We start from the raw sequence: 20,629 nt of genomic DNA, 5'->3' as shown, positions 1-20,629 counted from the left end.
GCCAATAGAAAGAGAAGCATCAAATAGCCTTTTGATAGAGGGGGTTCGTTTTTCCTGGGTCGTTCGTCACTGAGGGGCCTGAGAGATGAGGGGTAGGGGCCTGAGCGATGAGAAGGACCTGAGAGATGAGGTCTCCAGTACGTGGCAGTATAGAGAGGGGCCTGAGAGATGATGGGCCTGAGAGATGAGGTCTGCAGCTATTCTATTGCTCTTGAAATAAATGATCATGAGAGAAAAAAAGCTATTGAATTAGTAAAGCACTTCAACAAAAAAAACCAAAAAAATGCTGGAGGTGATTAAGAAATATATATTAATTAAAGTGCTTTAAAACACCCTATGATTTAACAACCAGTTATTGAATGCAATTACATGATAAAGCTCAGATTATTATTTGTTTGTTTATTTAATTCCAAATATTCAGATGTTGACTCATAGGTTTATGAATTGAAAATGCCTACATAACACTTTTGGTAAAACAATAATACAAAGTAAGAAATATCACATGATAATATAGGAACAGCTATCAACATTTACTTCTTTGCTAGTTCACAAAATATGGAATTACAAAATATTCTAACCAGTTGAAATAAAAGAATGCTGAACACAATGGCATTCCATTGCTCTGTCTCTTCGGTTTAATATATTTCCAGTACCAAAAACTATTTTCGTATCAGATCATGTGTAGGATTCAACCCAGATCAGCATTATATTGTTCAATCAGAAATCTATGTCCCAGTCTGAGTCCTCAACAGCTGGTGAGTCCTCAAGGATGTCAGTGAAGGGGTCCAATTTGCTGTCCTCCAAGTGACTGATGAACTGAAAAAATTATATTTCTAAGGGTAAAATACAATATGCAAGTATATATATAGTCAACTTCTGATTATTATAGTACCAGTCAAAGGTTTGGACACACCTACTCATTCAAGGGTTTTATTCTTTTTACTATTGTTGACATTGTAGATTAATAGTGAAGACATCAAAACTATGAAATAACACATATGGAATCAAAAATATTTTAGATTCTTCAAAGCAACCACCCTTGATGACAGCTTTGCACACGCTTGGCATTCTCTCAAACAGCTTCACCTGGAATGCTTTTCCAGCAGTCTTGAAGGAGTTCCCACATATGTTGAGCACTTGTTGGCTGCTTTTCCTTCACTCTGTGGTCCAACTCATCCCAAACCATCTCAATTGGGTTGAGGTCGGGTGATTGTGGAGGCCAGGTCATCTGATGCAGCACTCCATCACTCTCCTTCTTGGTCACATAGCCCTTACACAGCCTGGAGGTGTGTTGGGTTATTGTCCTGTTGAAAAACAAATGATAGTCCCACTAATGCTGCAGAATGCTGTGGTAGCCATGCTGGTTAAGTGTGCCTTGAATTCGAAATAAATCACAGACAGTGTCACCAGCAAAGCACCCCCACACCATCACACCTCCTCCAACATGCTTCACAGTGGGAACCACACATGTGGAGATCATCCATTCACCTACTCTGCGTCTAAAAAACACACGGCGGTTGGAACCAAAAATCTCAAATATGGACTCATTAGATCAAAGGACAGATTTCCACCTGTCTAATGTGCATTGCTCGTGTTTCTTGGCCCAAGCAAGTCTCTTCTTATTGTTGGTGTCCTTTAGTAGTGGTTCCTTGCAGCAATTCGACCACGAAGGCCTGATTCACGCAGTCTCCTCTGAACAGTTGATGTTGAGATGTGTCTGTAACTTAAATTCTGTGAAGCGTTTATTTGGGCAGCAATTTCTGAGGCTGATAACTGTAATGAACTTATCCTCTGCAGCAGAGGTAACTCTGGGTCTTCCTTTCCTGTGGCGATCTTCATGAGAGCCAGTTTCATCATAGCGCTTGATGGTTTTTGCAACTGCACTTGAAGAAACTTTAAAAGTTCTTGACATTTTCCAGATTGACTGACCTTCATGTCTTAAAGTAATGATGGACTGTCGTTTCTCTTTGCTTATTTGAGCTGTTCTTACCATTATATGGACTTGGTCTATTACCAAATAGGGCTATCTTCTGTATAACACCCCTAGCTTGTCACAACACAACTGATTGGCTCAAACGCATTAAGGAAAGAAATTCCACAAATTAACTTTTAACAAGGCACACCTGTTAATTGAAATGCATTCCAGGTGACTACCTCATGAAGCTGGTTGAGAAAATGCCAAGAGTGTGCAAAGCTGTCATCAAGGCAAAGGGTAGCTATACTTTGAAGAATCTCAAATATAAAATATTTTTATTTGTTTAACACTTTTTTAGTTACTACATGATTCCATATGTGTTATTTCATAGTTTTGATGTCTTCACTATTATTCTACAATGTAAAAAATAGTAAAAATAAAGGAAATCCCTGGAATGAGTAGGTGTGTCCAAACTTTTGACTGGTACTATATAGAGTTGAAGTCGGAAGTTTACATATACCTTAGCCAAATACATTTAAACTCAGTTTTTCACAATTCCTGACATTTAATCCTAGCAAAAATTCCCTGTCTTAGGCCAGTTAGGATTCCGCCAAAATTCACCCAACTTATTGTGGGAAGCTTGTGGAAGGTTACCCAAAACGTTTGACCCAAGTTAAACAATTTAAAGGCAATGCTACCAAATACTAATGAGTGTATGTAAACCTCTGACCCACTGGGAATGTGATGAAAGAAATAAAAGCTGAAATAAATCATTCTCTCTACTATTATTCTGACATTTCACATTCTTAAAATAAAGTGGTGTTCCTAATTGACCTAAAACAGGGAATCTTTACTACGATTAAATGTCAGGAATTGTGAAAAACTGAGTTTAAATGTATTTGGCTAAGGTGTATGTAAACTTCCGACTTCAACTGTAGCTCTGCCAAGTACTTACTTTCGGTATGATTGGGGGAGACAAAGTGCCTTTGCGAAGTCCTTCCCAGTTGAAACCTTCAAACCACCTGAAAGAAAGAACAAGATAACAGACTATAAGCTGCTGCTATATAGATGACAGTCACACAGTCTGATGTTTTCATCTCAGCCTTTCATCTTACTTGTGCTTCTGGATGTCCTTGGCCCCGTTTCTCTGGTTCCCCAGTCTCTCTGCAGGGTTGTTCCTGAGAGACCAGGACAGAGCGTCATCATGACACACAACTAATAGCTGAGGAAGTGTGATACAATGAATGTCTGTTTTCAGTCATTGCTAAATGTGTCACACCTGCAGAGCTTCTTGATCAGGCTTGAGGCACTCTTACTGATGGTTTTTGGGAATTCAACCAGGTCAATCCCACGGATGGTGGCTGTGAAAGTCTTCATAGGATCAGGGCCACAGAATGGGAGACTAGAAAGGTAAAGATTGGGAAGAGACATCTACGAGAATGACTGACAGAGACAAGAACAAAAAACTGGAGCTCTGGAGAGAAATGGACTGTCTTATAATCGCACCTTCCACTCAGCAGTTCAAACACGAAGACGCCTAGAGACCAGAGATCTGCAGACACACTGTGCCCCTTGTTCAGGATTATCTCAGGGGCCACATAGTCAGGTGTGCCACAGAACGTCCACGTTTTCTTACCCAAGCCCACATTCTTAGCACAACCAAACCCCACCTAGGAATAGTAGCACAGTCAAGTCATGAATATGGATGTTCAGTATCTCAATGGATCCATAACATATATTTTCCAAAGTGATATTCTCCATAGATTATTCAGACTCCTTGATTTTTTCCCCCATTTTGTTACGTTACAGCCTTATTCTAAAATGTATTATATTGTTCCTTTCCTTCATCAATCTACACACAATACCCCATAATGACAAAGCAAAAACAGGTTTTTAGAATTTTTTGAAAATGTATAAAAACAAAACAAACGGAAATATGACATTTACATAAGTATTTAGACCCTTTACTCAGTTCTTTGTTGAAGCACCTTTGGCAGCGATTACAGCCTTGTGTCTTCTTGGGTATGACGCTACAAGCTTGGCAGGCCTGTATTTGGGAAGTTTCTCCCATTATTCTCTGCAGATCCTCTCAAGCTCCGTCAGGTCGGATGGGGAGTGTCGCTGCACAGCTATTTTCAGGTCTTTCCAGAGATGTTCGATCGGGTTCAAGCCCTGGCTCTGACTGGGTCTACTCAAGGACATTCAGAGAAGCCACTTCTGCGTTGTGTTGGCTGTGTGCTTAGGGTCGTTGTCCTGTTGGAAGGTGAACCTTCGCCCCAGTCTGAGGTCCTGAGCGCTATGGAGCAGGTTTTCATCAAGGATCTCTGTACTTTGCTCCGTTCATCTTTCCCTCGATCCTCACTAGTCTCCCAGTCCCTGCAGCTGAAAAACATCCCCACAGCATGATGCTGCCAACACCATGCTTCACCGTAGGGATGGTGCCAGGTTTCCTCCAGATGTGACGCTTGGCATTCAGGCCAAAGAGTTCAATCTTGGTTTCATCAGACCAGAGAATCTTGTTTCTCATGGTTTGAGAGTCTTTAGGTGTCTTTTGGCAAACTCCAAGTGGGCCACTCTACCATTAGGGCCTGATTGGTGGCGTGCTGCAGAGATGGTTGTCCTTCTGGAAGGTTCTCCCATCTCCACAGATGAATTCTGGACCTCTGTCAGAGAGACCATCAGGTTCTTGGTCACCTCCCTGATGGTAGAGTGGCCAGGTATTGTGTGTAGATTAAATAGTCCCCCCCCCACCCCTAATCAATCAATTTTAGAATAAGGCTGTAACGTAACAAAATGTGGAAAAAGTCTAGGGGTCTGAATACTTTCCGAATGCACTGTAAATGTAACCTTTGAAAGTACTGTATTTCTTTGTGTAACCCCCTCTCCATCTTGTGTGGGTTTGAAATGCAGTGAAAGGAGCTCATGTTACCACTTTGGCATATCCACGCTGGTCCAGAACTACATTCTCAGGCTTCAGATCCCTGTATGTGATACTGTTTTGGTGCAGGAAGATAAGGGCCTCAACAACACAGGCAGTGTAAAAACGTGTGCTACTGTCATCAAACGAGCCTCTGAAATGTAGGAGCAAGAGCACAATAGTGATTAGAATGTGGGACATATTGATGTTGTGCCCTAAAAATAAGAATTCCAATGCTATCAATTCAGTTATAAAATTCATACTGTAAAATATACAAAAACAACATGTAGTAGACAGTAGTGAAGTTACCTGTCTTTCAGTAGATTCCAGAGCTCACCACCTAAACAAGCTTCTGTCAGCATGTACAGGCACTTTGCATCTCGGAAGGTACGGTGTAACCTAGGAGTGGCAAAGAAGACAGGTGTTGTCCAGTTGATAAGCATATAGTGAGTTAACCAATCTAAGATTAGTGCAAGGATTCAGTCCGATCACAGGTGATAGGCATTGAGTTAAAAAAAAACAATTGAGCCGATATATGCAGCGTTTATACAGTGAATGGGATCTCCGCGAACGTGGGAACATTGCCTAAGCCGCAATGCCTATAACCCGCGATAGGATTGAATCCCGGCCTAGGTATGTTTGGCTGGTGGTTGGGTGCACAGCACACCTGACGATGAATGGACTATGAGCTGCCATGAGGATGTGTCTTTCCCTCAGGATGCACTCCTGTTGAGCAGTGCTTAGGATCTGATGCTTCCTCAACACCCTCATGGTGAACGGGCAGTTGATGTTGGTCTTAAGCTGTACCTAGAAGGAATGCAAAAACCTCAACATGTAGGTTAATCCATTAAAAGCAACATGGAAACCAGACAATAATGCACTGGGATTTACTGACACAGTTTCAAGCTTGACCCACTACTTACTCCCAACTTCGGCCAATTAGACCACATCGGTATTCCTACAAGCAGGAACTCAAGAGGGAGTCACCAACACAGAGAATAGTGAGGCGCTGGACAGAGGAGGCAGACTCAATGCTGCAGGATTGTTTTGAGAATGTTTGGAATATGTTCAAAGATTCATCCACCCAGGACTCATCCATCAACATTAATATACATCGTCAGTCACAGGCTTCATTAGGATATGTGTTGATGATGTTGTACCCACAATAATAATCTGGACATACCCCAACCAAAAACCATGGATGAACGGCGATATCCGTACAATGCTGAGAGCCCGCATTTCAGCATTCAATGTCAGCAGAACGAACCCCGATGACTCGGTTGTGCACAGCGCGTACAAGACAAGCAGGTACGAGCTCAATACATTCGGGAAGCAAAATGACAATACAGACTCAAACTTGAATTGATGGTCGACAACTCAGACTCGCGTCACAATGGCAACTCCAGCTGTACGTTGCCCACCGAAGCCTCCCTCACAGACAAGCTTAACACATTCTATGCTCGCTTCGAGGCAGACAATACCCAACCATCCAGGAATACTCTCACTGCTCCGGAGGACCAAGTGATTACACTCTCTTAACACAGGGCCCCCCCAGGTGTGTCCTCAGTCCTCTGCTGTATTCCCTGTTCACCCACAACTGCGTGGCTTTGCACGACACCAACTCTATCATCAAGTTTGCTGATAACCAACAAGTCACCCTATGGGGTGGAGGTAAGTGAACTGGCATTATGGTGACATGATAAAGACCTCAACGTCAAAAAAACAAAGGAGTTGATTGTTGACCTGATCCACATCAACAGGACTGCAGTAGAGAGAGTCACGAGTTTTAAGTTCCTCTGCGTCCACATCACAGAGGACTTGTCATGGACCAACACCACCACCATTCTTGTCAAGAGGGCACAACAGAGTCTCTACTTCTTAAGGTGGCTGAAGAAATTCTCTCCAAATACTACCGCTGCACCATTGAGAGCCCCTCCTGCGAGTGGTGAAGACAGCCCAGTACATCACTGGGACCGTACTCCCAGCCATCCAGGACATCTACTTGAAACGGTGCCTGAGGAAGTCACACAGCATCATCAAGGGCCCCACAAACCCCAGCCATGAACTGTTATCTCCCTTACCGTTGGACAGACGGTATCGGAGCATGAGGTCTGATACCAACAGGTTCAGAGACAGTTTCTATCTACAAGCCATCAGACTGCTGAACACTTGAACTGGACTGACCATCTGCTCTGACTCTCCGCACCTTAGCACACATGCCCTCAGTCATGCACACACCCAGACAGACATACACACACGCATATACAATCATGCTACACACACACACACACAACTGCTGCTAACAGACTCTTATTATACGGCTCAGTTTATACACTGTCCCCCTTCCCCAATACACGTGTAAATATTGGACTATAAATTGTGCCTTCCTTTATAATACTTATGCTAAAATGTTTATTCTATTCTACTGCCATTTACTTTTTGTTTGTATTCTTATCTTTTATTCTTTTTTATTGTTGTTGCATTGTCAAGAAGGCACCTGCAAGTAAGCATTTCCTTGGATGATGTATTCCATGCATATCCCGTACATACTAATAATAAAACTTGAAACAACTCACCAGCTCTGAATGACCGGTTTCTCCCTCTCCTAGGTTACAGATGACCTGGAAATCTCTGAGAGACGCGTTGGATAGGAGAGCTGCATCTTCCTCTGACCTGCTCACGTGGAAAATATGAATTAGCCAATGTTGCTTTACTTGTTCTAAATAAAGGTTAAATCCATAAAAATGGTTCATTTGGATCAAGGCTCATTAAAATATAAGCAGCGAGCTAGAGAGACAAAACATGTAAGCCTTACGATAAGACATTATAAAGGTTTATACCATGCTTATAACAAGTACTAACGCAATATACCTGTTGGCTGGAAAGTGTTACCTATAGTTTCAGTTGCTACTTACTGGGCTTTGAGTTCGCTGCTCTTGTGCACATTATGACTGTCATCTACCAAACCTATGATCTTTTTGAAAGACCTGATGAGAGATGATATGATCTCAGGTCACTTAAAACATTTTTAACAATTTTCACATCATAACAAAGTTGCTTATAAAAACTATACTGGCACTGTGTGCTTGGGGGTCACTGTGGTGGGGCATTGTGTGCATGTTGGAGATCTGTACTACATATTCTACAAATAAGATTGAAGCAGAATGTCCAACATTCTCAAATAATCATGCCATAGTCTAAACAAATCACTTACTCTCTATCCACAACCAGGCATGTGACATCACCAGCAGCAATTACATTCACTGTCCGCACATCTTCTCTGGAAATCGAACAAAAGGTTTGTAATTGAAAGGTTATCAAAATGGCATTGCAATAAATGACAACAGTACTGACACCATGCAGACAGAAAATGTTATCGCTCAGAATATTCTCTTGAAACCTGTGAGACCTTGTGTTGCTTTTATTACTATCATTTTCTCGAATCCATTGACCTCGATATTTTCATTATGAATTTGCATATTGTCACTAGCTCACACTGTCCTATTGATTGTAGTTGATTATGAGGGACAACATGATGAGCAAAATGCAATCACATGAGGAGAGTATGTCTCATTCCCCAGATGATTCCGTCAATCAAACTTGGCAACGTTGGCTTAGTAATAGCTGAATTATACATATAGTATAATGTATGTATGTTCTATTACTCTGTAACTACAACTGTCTAGTGGTTATTGAGATTTGTGATACAAGAGAGCTAGTATGTCACTGTATATCAAGCCATGTAATGTGTACGAATGTAAGCTGCTGTATAACAGACCTTTGGATAAAAGCAAATGATGTATTACTGTTTCTCACCCCCTCAGTGCTTTCTCTCCAAACCAATGGCCCTCAGAGAGAGTTGACAGGAGTACTGCCTCTTCATTGGCTGACTTGTTCTCTGTCACCTTCACCTAGGTCGGGAAGCAGATAGAGGGGTAGAGACTGCTTATCTGTCTTGTCTCTTTCATGCCATCTTTGAAATGTGGCGATGCACGGATTAATTAGCACCATCTGTGCCCGTACAGTTGTTGTGTCAGACTAACCCCTGCAGATGCCTATTTCTGTCCTCCACTAGTTGAAGCTTGTTTATTGAGTTCAAGGTAAGGTTCAGCCATCCTCATCCTTACCTGGCCACTACTGATGATGTAGAACGTGTCCCCTGTTGCACCCTGGCGAATAATATAATCACCTTCACTGTAGCGACTCTGTTGAGACAGACAGGTGAGAGATGGTGGATAGGTGGGAAAATGAGCGACGGGAGTTAGAAATAAGTAGCAGTATGACGGCAGGGGGAGAAGGGATATGTAGCATGTGAGATGTTGAGAATCTTGGCATGAGTACATCACCAACCAATCAACACAGATATTTTTGTCTGTGTGCCAACCTGATTAGGCCACCAATGCAATGCAAATATACCTGTAAACTGTCAGAGAATGCATAGCAGATGGGTAATTATTATTTGGAAGACATACAAAAATCATTAGCTAGCTAGATTCTGTTTGTGGAACATGGCTTTTCTATAGCATGTTGTGTTAGTGAATCTGAGGAGTGAATGTGTATAATAGATTCATATGTTCTGTACCTCTTCCAGAATATCAGACACTTTCATGAGCACATCCTCTGGCAGCGAGCGCAGGAAGGGTACTCTGCAGCCAGACAAACACAAAAACAGCAGAACGACTGACTCACAACATATTACATTTGAACTGTTCTACTATAGTCGCGTAGATTGTAGATTAGTGTCAATTCTACACAAATATGTATTTTAAATTTTACACAGATATGTATTTTCCTTGTGTAGTGATGAGGGTGGTATTGACCTGCAGAGGAGCTCTCTGAACTGGGCCAGTCTGCTGAGGCCACTCTGCACCATGATGGTCTGAAAGCTCTGCCGGTCAATAACCCACAACATGCTGTTTTTTAGGGCTGCAGAGAAAGACAGGGAATGGTAAAGAAGATCTTCCAAATCACACAATGTCAAGAGCAGTGGTAGGAAGAAACAGAAATCTCTTTACGGATTAATGTATTCTGTATTCTGTGAGTATACCGTATGTGTGTTGAGTGGAAATTTAAATTCTTACCCTTACAGTTTATGTTAGTATTATAGATAGTACCCTCTGTTGCATTACAATGTAAGGCTAGGGGACTTAGCAAATGTCTTCTATTTCACAACATTTTCATCTCTATAAATAGATGTCAAGGCCGGGTTTGCAAACGAGGCTCTACAAACAATTTACTCCTAGAAACACAGTTACATAACACTACCATAAATGTTTCCTGTACTCTTAAAAGGAATGTCTGAGTGTTTGTGTTCCTTTCTCTGAAAGTGTTGTGGATAAAAGAATAAGGAGGACAGATTCTAGATTACATTCCCCACGCAGCCTTCCTCTCTTCCTTTGTCTGTTCTGTGCAGACAGTAATGGAACTCTGATACAGATGTTGTAAATTAATAATGATCCAGATGAATTGATTCAGCAGGGCTTTGTGCGAACAGGAGCCTCTGTCCTGCACTGGCCATACAACTCCAATCCTTCTAGTCCTTCCCCTCCCAATCATGCCATTATTTAAGTTGGTAATGAAAGCACGGTGGGAAATCAACATGCCATTGTTATCTTTATATGGTACGTATTGCAGCGAACGGCAGGGAAGTGAACCCGGGTCGCTGGCCTACGCATTGCGCCAATAGGTTTAACCCACTTGGTGGGAATTCTAACGTGGCTCATATAGCAAGGGTCACTACACTGCTGCCTTCGAACGGGAAGGCACGTCCCCGTGCTTCATCACTACCGCAGCCCCCTCACGTGTCTGGCCATGCATTCCGATGGTCTCGACAACTTCCATCCCACTTCTGACACCAATGTACTAAACGGCAGGGCAACCAGGCAGGGAAGCAAACCCAGGTCACTGTCGTGAAAAGGCAAACACCCTATCGTGCCAATAGGGTTAACCCACTTGGTGGGAATTGTAACGTGTATATTTGAGTCTAAAATGTGAATGTCAGATATTAGTCTAACCCTTTTAAATGTCATACTCTTTGCCATTTTCTGGGAAGAACATCCTGTGTGACCATGAATGTCAAATCAGGGAACACATTTTTTCACCTAAACCTCTTACTGTTACAGTGATTTTAGACTACAGGATAGAAAGCTTTATTGATGTTCTTTGATGGCAACAAAGGGAAAAAGTAATTTCAGGTCAGCCAGGAGAACCAGGGAATGGGTTGGGAAGCGTGCATACAGAAGAAAGAGAAAAGGCCAGGAACATAAATTGAAACGTTGCTGTGAGAACAGATAGGGTGAGGGAGATTGACTGAAAGATAAATGTACTATACAATTAAACAGGAAACCGGCAATGCACTGAAACAGAAAATGGACATGGTGGCACAGTGGAAAAGAGGACAGGAGGATGACAAAGGAAACACTATAAGAGGGGGAGAAATGAACAGATTTTTTTCATTTGCACCGATTCTGTCCATTCCGTCAACCTATTTCTTTGTGAAAGCAGGTCAGATGTGAGCAGCAGTGGCTGCGTTTCCCAGTGGGCTATGGGCACAGACAGTGTAGAGAGACGATCGCACACATTGAATTTTCCATTGAGAAAATCAACTGCAAGTCACTGAGCAATAATAGGTCTCGTTGAGAGGTTATTTGGTCAGTCATGAGGAAAAGTGCAGTGAAATCAATAAAGAGAAAACGTATAACCAAATAAAATGTGTTGTTTTGATATACTGGTATCATTATACATATGTGCGTATGTTAATTTCCATTTCCAAGTAAATGGTATAAATAGCAGGAAAGCTGAGAAAGGAGATGAGTTAGGCAGTCAGGTAATTTTTGAGCCAATGTGTTTTCTTATTCCGCACATTTCAGAGGAGAGGAGTGTTTGAAGCTGTGATGTAGTGTTTGAAAAAGTTATTTTGATTTGAAATTCTACAGAAATTCCCAATCTGACACCAAATCTACTCAGCTGTGATGAATAGGCTGGTCTGTGATGGCGATGCTCTCTTGAACAATACTTTTTTTAGGCCAATGAAAAATCAATCCAAGCACAGCAAAATTGTGAAAGGATTTCAAGACAACATGTTTTGCATTCACTTCAGCTGTTGTTACAAAAGGAATAGAACAACCACATTACACAGCACTCCATGCACAACGCTCCAGTACCTGATATAGTGTAGGTGTAGGTGCAGCTGTACAGGAGTGCCAATTCTCCAAACACTTTTCCTGGTTCAATTGTGAGAAGCTTCTTGGCATCCTTCGTCATCTCCATCTTCCCCTCTGTTAAATGCCCATTTAAAACACAAATACACAATGCAGCAAATACAGAATATATTGTTATCAACAGATTACAAATGCTTAAAATCAAAGTGCACCAGTGATGTTGCAGCAATATGTGGCGTCCTTGTGTTTAAGTATGCATGTATGTGTTTACCTTTGTGCATGTTTATGTTTGCATGTGTGTGTTTATGGCATTGGCATGTGCGTGTTAGACTATGTGTGTGTATGACAGTGCAGTTGCTGTTTGATCTCCTTCAGAGGAGGATGGTAAAGGATGGTGATGGCAGTCTGAGGCGTCCATACAAACAGCAGGGTGGCAGCTGAGGAGGTGTGACCACACGTTAGCTCAGCCCCCCTCACCCAGCTCCCAGCTGCAGGTGCAGGGAGTGTGACTGACACAATCAGATGAACGCAGCTGTCTGAGATATGCCATGTGTCAGGTAGAGACACTTTCATCTACAACAGCACAGCAGAAACAGAAACAGTCTAGGGCTCAGGTAACAAGAAAAGCAAATTGGACAACCGTGCCCGATTGCCTGTCACATCAGATATGAGGGTAGCAGGAGAAATGCCTGAGCTCCAGCATCAATGAGCATTGCAAACCAGGGCCGATCATGAATGGGCCTCTTGCCCTGTCCCTGTCTGACATTAAACATTTTGTATGCCGCTTATCATGCACAACACCATCTCCCCCTCTCTCCTTCCAGAAACAGGTCATTCTAACATTCCCCCTCATTGCGCCAGAAAGCAGTGCCGGCACTAACAGAGGAGCATACCAACTCAACTTGAGCCAGAGGGAGGAAGAAATTAGGAGGGGAGAGATGTGTACTTGAGTAACATTTACTGGGCATATCTCTGAGCAAACTTAAAAAACGAATAACCAACATACATTAAAGACCAAGAGCTGCCTGCTCTTAGATTGTGGAACCAAGTGCTCAAAGAATCATTCACCAAAACATCTTGAGCAATTACTATATCTTGGGGACTTTGGGAATACTTAAGTCCTCTTTTTGAGAGTGGGGCTATGCATGGAAATTCAAGAAGACAACAGGGTTTGGACCTTGAAGTGACTGTATTGCCAATCCACACTATACTCACCACTTTTAAACCACTGTTGATTTAACTTGTTACCTTCTAGAACATAGGCAAGAGTTCCACTGTCTCCCTCTTGAATGACGCAGCAGCCTTGGTTGACCGTGGTGGGGTACATACAGTCCATTATAGCCAGGATTTGCCCACTTTCCAGGTTCTTTAGAAAGTCATTCTCTAAAAAGGAGGTTTGAATCAGCTCCTGTGACCTGAAGGAGTAAAGATTGTGTGAGGCAATCAATAAGTAATTTCACTGTGGCTAGTGTTTGACAACAAAGGCTCTAAAGCCTTGAGCCAAGTTTCATACAGTGTGTATAAATCAATGAAAATCCTTATTGACATTTGTGTCTGTGCAGGTACCACTTGATCAGCCTTAAGGGCCTTTAGGAGCACATTTCTCAAGTGGAACAGTTAAAAGGGAATGTTGCCAAGGCTAACGGTGTCTTTAGTGTGTTCTCTCACTGTTGGCTTTTGTTGTAGCTTTTCAGGGTGGCCAAAGCACGTTGCCTTGGATCCTGAGTGAGGGGCTTTGACAATATGGTCTTTCTTCTGGTTCTCTGGATCTCTTCACACTGTGCAGAATGCCCTAAAACAGGCAAATACATATATTTCTCTGCTCACTTACTTTGTGCAACATATAAGGAGCACAATTTAAGTCTAAAAACAACAAATAGCCAAATGTAGAGTATTTGCAGGTAGCCTAGTGGTTAGAGCGTTGCTGGATCGAATCCCCGAGCTGGCAAGGTAAAAGTCTGTCGTTCTGCCCCTGAACAAGGCAGTTAACCCAATATTCCCAAATAGGCCGTCATTGTAAATAAGAATTTGTTCTTAACTGACTTGCCTAGTTAAATAAATAAAATAAAAAATTATATTCAGACACTCAATACAATGTATCCTGTGTCGGCACATATAGAAATACAGCGCCTTCAGAAAGTATTCATATTCCTTGACTTATTTTCTCATCCATCTACACACAATACCCCATAATGACTACCTGAAAACATTTTTGCAAATGTATTGAAAATGAAATATCTAATTTACATAAGAATTCACACCCCTGAGTCAATACATGCTAGAATCACTTTTGGCAGTGATTACAGCTGTGTGTCTTTCTGGGTAAGTCTTCAAGAGCTTTGCACAGCTGGATTGTACAATATTTGCACATTATTATTTGTTTTATTCTTCAAGCTCTGTCAAGTTGGTTGTTCATCATTACTAGACACCCATTTTAAGTATTAGATTTTCCCCAAACATAATGCTTTGTCTTTAGGACATAAAGTAAATTTCTTTGACAATTTTGTTGTTGTTTTACTTTAGTTCTGTACAGGCTTCCTTCTTTGGAGTAACTACAATGTTGTTGATCCATCCTCAGTTTTCTCCTATCACAGCCATTAAACTCTGTAACTGTTTTAAAGTCACCATTGGCCTCATGGTGAAATCCCTGATCGGTTTCCTTCCTCTCCGGCAACTGAGTTAATAAGGACGCCTGTATCTTTGTAGTGACTGGGTGTATTGATAGACCATCCAAAGTGTAATGAATAACTTCACCATGCTCAAAGGGACATTCAATATCTGTTTTGTTTTTTTACAAATCTACCAATAGGTGCCCTTCTTTGTGAGGCATCGGAAAACCTCCCAGGTCTTTGTGGTTGAATCTGTGTTTAAAATTCACTGCTCGACTAAGGGACCATACAGATAATTGTATGTGTGGAGTACAGAGATGAGGTAGTCATTCAGAAACCATGTTAAACCCCATTATTGCACACAGAGTGAGTCCATGCAACTTATGATGTGACTTGTTGGGCACAGTTCTACTCCTGAACTTATTTAGGTTTGCCATAACAAAGGGGTTGGTTACTTATTGACTCAAGACATTTCAACTTTTCATTTTTAATTAATCTGTATAAGTAGGCCTGTGCCACAAAATCTCAAATTCATCCATTTTTATTTCAGACTGTTACACAACAAAATGTGGAAAAAGTAAATGGGTGTGAATACTTTCTGAAGGCACTGTATGTGATAAATAAGATGTATAAGAGCATAAAATAAAAACATTGCCTGAAATGTGGATATACTTTTTGCATAATGTTTTACCTTCAATAGCTCCAGAAGACTCTGGGGGAGTGATGGTTGCCCTGTAGCGGTCCAGTTCACCCTGCAGCCTCCGAATCAAGTCGTCCTTAGCATCCAACTCCAGCTCCAGCTCATCAATGAGTGTATCCCTCTGGCGAAGCTCCTCAATCTTCAGTTGCAGGGCAAACTGCAAGTCTCGAAGTGTACCCATTGCCTCTGTAGAGCGGTGCAGAGCTGATCGGCAAGGGAATTATGAGATACTTAAGAGTGCGTGTTACATTGCAAATGTTTATTTGTTGCATTTCAGAACATTCTAAATAGACTGTCTTTGATTGAAAAGACAGCTCAAAAACGAATCTCTTACTAAGGATGCAGTTGATGAAATAATAGGCATAGTACGCAACAAAATATGTAAAATTGTTAAGAGTATACATGCATTCAGCTATGAAACTTTAACTTCACAGCAAAACAATTATAAATCACAAAGTAAAATAACTTACCTACCTGTCTAAGCAGAAGGACATCAGCAAGAAAGTCTGAGAATCGAATGCCTGCAGTATAGTCTATCTTTTAGTTTTAAAGAATCGAATCACATCTGTCGCTGACTGTTTTCGATTCTGTTTTCGCTCGATTTAAAAGAATGGACAGGTGCAGCACAGGCACTTGCAATACTGTCAGTGAAGATTAGATGTTTGTAGCTACAGAAAGACTATGGATAGATGACGCCTGAACGCTCTCGCCAGTAGGCTACTCTTGGCTCTCAGATTCCCTGTTCTCTCGCGTCGCCCAACATTGCTCTCGTACCTAATTGGGACACGGGACACACTCCTTTCAGTGTTTTTCGTACATAATTAGCCTACATGACTCGCTCAATAGTAAGGGGGTGTTTGTTCTCCAAAGTTTCTTGTAGGTAAAATCGTGGATGTCATGTCATCATATTACAAATTGGAATCGTGGTGCACATAGCCCTATTGCATAAAGGCTATATCTAAGGATTTTTTTCTGAATTTGATGAGCAAGTTCAACATTTTTAATAACCTAATGTTATAAAGAAATACTATTACAGTTGTGTAATGCTCTCGATAACATAAATAATAATATTACATGTGTGTAATGCTCTCGATAACAAAATTATCATGATGACATTTAAAATATATATATATATATCATCATGCACAAATGATCCTTGCACCAATGGTTCATAAGTGACCGGTCGAACATACTCCACACAATAGGGGGCAGCACGCACATATTGAGTAGTAAAAGCAGTAGGGAAGTAACTAGAACATGGATTGTTGATAAGGTTCGGCCTGTTTGAAGAAACAACAAACCTGATATAATAACGTCGAATCGTTCTTAATTAAACAGTCAATACAATGATTTTAACTGTAAAACCACTTCAAGGAAAGGAGTGCAACGTACAGGTAAGCAGAGCAAAAGTCAGCCCAAGCCGGTGGCTATGTTTGGCTAGCTTAGCTGAAAATGTTGTTTTCCTGCATCACGGGCTTCAGTACAGGTTACAGTTAGGAAACTAGCTAGTTAGCATTTTTAAAGAAATTTGTATTTAAAAAAAATGTAACTAGCTAACGTTAGCTACAGAGTGTCTTGATAGATATGTTGTTCACAGCAGGGCTGTAACTTAATGAAATGATAGCTAGCTGGCTACAAATGCAGTGTCAGCTAGCTAACTAGTTACTGTAGCTTTCTTGTTCTTACTAGTAGTGAAGATCAAATCAAATCAAGTTTATTTTATATAGCCCTTCGTACATCAGCTAATATCTCGAAGTGCTGTACAGAAACCCAGCCTAAAACACCAAACAGCAAGCAATGCAGGTGTAGAAGCAAGATAGCTAGCTAACTTTGTAGTTTTGGTTCAGGGCGTTAGTGCGCGTTCAAGTCAGGCAGACTTGTTCAATTATATAAATTGTGCAGTAGCTCATCAATATAGTCACGAATATTAAATGTCAGTTGTTTAATCTGTCACAATTTCAGGTCACAGAAGATGAAAAAGTATCCACTGTGAAAGAACTGGTGTCTGAACGTCTGAATATACCTGCAAATCAGCAGCGATTGCTTTACAAAGGGAAAGCCCTTGCAGGTACCTACACCAACTACCGTAGCTAGTAGTTAACGGAAAAGTCCAGTTTACTAGACTCTGCCATATGACAATCATACATAGCTGGGGTATTGTAGACAACTGTGTATGATGATGTCAAGTCACTGAATCTACCAAGCTACACATTGACCCGCTGCATGTTTGAATACTCTTTGTAACATCCATACCTGTACATACATTGAGTATACCAAACTTTAGGAACACCTTCCTAATATTGAGTTGCACGCCCCACTTATTCCCTCAGAGCAGCCTCAATTCATCAGGGCCTGGACTTGACAAGGTGTCAAGCGTCCACAGGGATGCTGGCCCATGTTGACGCCAATGCTTCCCACAGTTGTGTCAAATTGGATGGATGTCCTTTGGGTGGTGGACTATTCTTGGTATATGCAGGAAACTGTTGTGTGAAAAATCCAGCAGCAAGCCACCCTTTGCCTTGATGACAACCAGTTCTTGACACAAACTGTCTGCACCATTACACCTGGTCTTGCCCATTCACCCTCTGAATGCCACACATACACAATCCATGTCTCAAGGCTTAAAAATTATTTAATCTGTCTCCTCCCCTTCATCTACACTGATTTGAAGTGGATTTAAGAAGGGATTATAACTTTCACCTGGTCAGTCTGTCATGGAAAGAGCAGGTGTTCTTAATGTTTTGTATGCTCAATGTATATTACAAAGCTATACACCTCTTTGTCAATTTTCCTTTCAGATGAACACCGATTGAGTGATTATTCCATTGGGCCAGAGGCCAAGTTAAATTTGGTGGTTCGTCCTGCGGGGGAGAGGAGTGGTGTGACTGGGATGGCTAGCAGTAGCAGTGCTGTTGGTGGGGTGTGGCAGACTCTGTCCACTGTCCTGGCGAAGCACTTCAGCCCTGCAGATGCAGCTAAAGTGCAAGAACAGCTTGTCAAGGTACAGTATTTCTATTAACAAGAGTAGGCAGCTGTTGGTCCATATCCATAGGTCTTATCATGCTCACCAACAAAAACAAAACACTCAGGAAATCATTATACTGATTTCGGAGTATATAAGCTGCTTTGCATGCACACCCATGGAATGCTGTTTCTACGCTAGAATAATTACCAATGAAGTGTTCAAAAACATCCCTCTGTACTTTCGCTGAAGTACATAATTCACTGAATGTTCTCACCTGAGACTGTGTAGTTACAACTACTTTTGTACTGTATGAATTATTTTATATTTTTCTAGCTATTGATTAACACTGCTTTCTCTTTTAAGGATTATGAACGTTCACTTCGGCAACTCAGCCTGGATGACATTGAACGCCTGGCCGGGCGACTGCTTCACCCAGACAGTGAGGGTATGGACACATCGTACATGGATTGAGGGCCTACCTATCTGACATGACAGTATTCTGGCGATTCCCAGAGGAGCGGTGGGTCAATTTTGACAGATTATGGCAGGGGAACTGCAGTGTAAATTGACTTCATGCTGAGAATCCCCAGTGTCAGCCTTATATAGGTTTAATTGTACAGGGATAAAATGAACTGTTGACTATAGTCTTATTGCAAAGCTTCCAGATTACAGCCTGGCTTAATGATTATTTTCTTTGTTTTCTTCAGTCATTCCAGTTCAATTAATAGGATATTTTCACTTGATCAAATCAAGACTGAAATGAGAGCCAATCCCTTTTGACTGTTGGTCTAAAGTTATCTGTGGCTGCTACATCACGCTACAAGAGGACACTGAGTAATTATGGAAGTTCTTATTTATAAGCAATGTGTTTGAAATGAATGATGGTATGTTTTCTGTAAACTATCTGTAAGAAGGTGAGTGGTGCCTGTCTGTTCAGCCATTTGCAGCCATTGTATGATTTGTAAATATTGTGTTTATACAAGCATTAAAAAAGAAAGTTACTGTTTTTCCCTAAATTCCAAATACAGTACAACTCAATAGGCCTAGCCCTAGTATGAAAGAAAGCACAATCTACCTCAAATAGTGCTGTCATAATTGCACCTTTTTATTCAACTTTGTCAGGAAGTTATTTAACAATTTAATAAAATATATAGGGGTATTTAACTTCTACTTACAACCTTATACATTTTGTATATAGACTTGATGAGGACCTGCATATGGTTGTGTTTGTGTATATATACAGTGGGGAGAACAAGTATTTGATACACTGCCGATTCTGTAGGTTTTCCTACTTACAAAGCATGTAGAGGTCTGTAATTTTTATCATAGGTACACTTCAACTGTGAGAGACGGAATCTAAAACAAAAATCCAGAAAACCACATTGTATGATTTTTAAGTAATTAATTTGCATTTTATTGCATGACATAAGTATTTGATGACCTACCAACCAGTAAGAATTCCGGCTCTCACAGACCTGTTAGTTTTTCTTTAAGAAGCCCTCCTGTTCTCCACTCATTACCTGTATTAACTGCACCTGTTTGAACTCGTTACTTGTATAAAAGACACCTGTCCACACACTCAATCAAACAGACTCCAACCTCTCCACAATGGCCAAGACCAGAGAGCTGTGTAAGGACATCATGGCTAAAATTGTAGACCTGCACAAGGCTGGGATGGGCTACAGGACAATAGGCAAGCAACTTGGTGAGAAGGCAACAACTGTTGACGCAATTATTAGAAAATGGAAGAAGTTCAAGATGACGGTCAATCACCCTCGGTCAGGGGCTCCATGCAAGATCTCACCTTGTTGCGCATCAATGATCATGAGGAAGGTGAGGGATCAGCCCAGAACTACACGGCAGGACCTGGTCAATGACCTGAAGAGAGATGGGACCACAGTCTCAAAGAAAACCATTAGTAACACACTACGCCGTCATGGATTAAAATCCTGCAGCGCACGCAAGGTCCCCCTGCTCAAGCCAGCGCATGTCCAGGCCCGTCTGAAGTTTGCCAATGACCATCTGGATGATCCAGAGGATCAATGGGAGAAGGTCATGTGGTCTGATGAGACAAAAATAGAGCTTTTTGGTCTAAACTCCACTCGCCATGTTTGGAGGAAGAAGAAGGATGAGTACAACCCCAAGAACATCATCCCAACCGTGAAGCATGGAAGTGGAAACATAATTCTTTGGGGATGCTTTTCTGCAAAGGGGACAGGACGACTGCACCGTATTGAGGGGAGGATGGATGGGGCCATGTATCGCGAGATCTTGGCCAACAACCTCCTTCCCTCAGTAAGAGCATTGAAGATGGGTCGTGGCTGGGTCTTCCAGCATGACAACGACCTGAAACGCACAGCCAG

The 20,629-nt window shown here is 41.5% G+C and overlaps 2 protein-coding genes across 6 annotated transcripts; one reads left to right on the top strand and one right to left on the bottom strand.

Annotated features, from left to right (window-relative positions):
* Positions 1-379: 379 nt before the first annotated feature.
* Positions 380-16,084, bottom strand: LOC139576801 (cGMP-dependent protein kinase 1-like). Of its 5 annotated transcripts, none has more exons than XM_071403295.1 (20): positions 15,772-16,084; positions 15,293-15,505; positions 13,661-13,784; positions 13,208-13,407; positions 11,996-12,109; positions 9,653-9,758; positions 9,415-9,478; positions 8,960-9,037; positions 8,649-8,743; positions 8,047-8,112; positions 7,748-7,819; positions 7,409-7,505; positions 5,500-5,639; positions 5,142-5,231; positions 4,845-4,986; positions 3,422-3,585; positions 3,195-3,317; positions 3,031-3,093; positions 2,871-2,937; positions 380-833 (listed from the first exon to the last, which is right to left on the bottom strand). In XM_071403295.1, the coding sequence occupies exons 2-20, from the start codon at positions 15,480-15,482 to the stop codon at positions 726-728; spliced, it is 2,103 nt and encodes a 700-aa protein (XP_071259396.1). In that variant the 5' UTR covers positions 15,483-15,505; positions 15,772-16,084; the 3' UTR covers positions 380-725. The 5 variants fall into 5 exon arrangements, with proteins under 5 accessions (XP_071259396.1, XP_071259395.1, XP_071259398.1 ...); XM_071403294.1 differs by having other exon boundaries at positions 15,776-16,084; XM_071403297.1 differs by having other exon boundaries at positions 13,241-13,407; positions 15,776-16,082.
* Positions 16,085-16,464: 380 nt separating this feature from the next.
* Positions 16,465-19,282, top strand: LOC139576802 (ubiquitin-like protein 4A-A). The gene is made up of 4 exons (XM_071403300.1): positions 16,465-16,695; positions 17,264-17,369; positions 18,100-18,302; positions 18,630-19,282. Exons 1-4 carry the CDS (start codon positions 16,648-16,650, stop codon positions 18,735-18,737), a joined length of 465 nt encoding a protein of 154 aa, XP_071259401.1. The 5' UTR covers positions 16,465-16,647; the 3' UTR covers positions 18,738-19,282.
* The last annotated feature ends 1,347 nt before the right edge of the window (positions 19,283-20,629 follow it).

This window comes from Salvelinus alpinus, chromosome 5 (genome assembly GCF_045679555.1).
Source record: "Salvelinus alpinus chromosome 5, SLU_Salpinus.1, whole genome shotgun sequence".
Taxonomy (NCBI): domain Eukaryota; kingdom Metazoa; phylum Chordata; class Actinopteri; order Salmoniformes; family Salmonidae; genus Salvelinus; species Salvelinus alpinus.
This window is presented reverse-complemented; position numbering and strand designations above follow the sequence as displayed.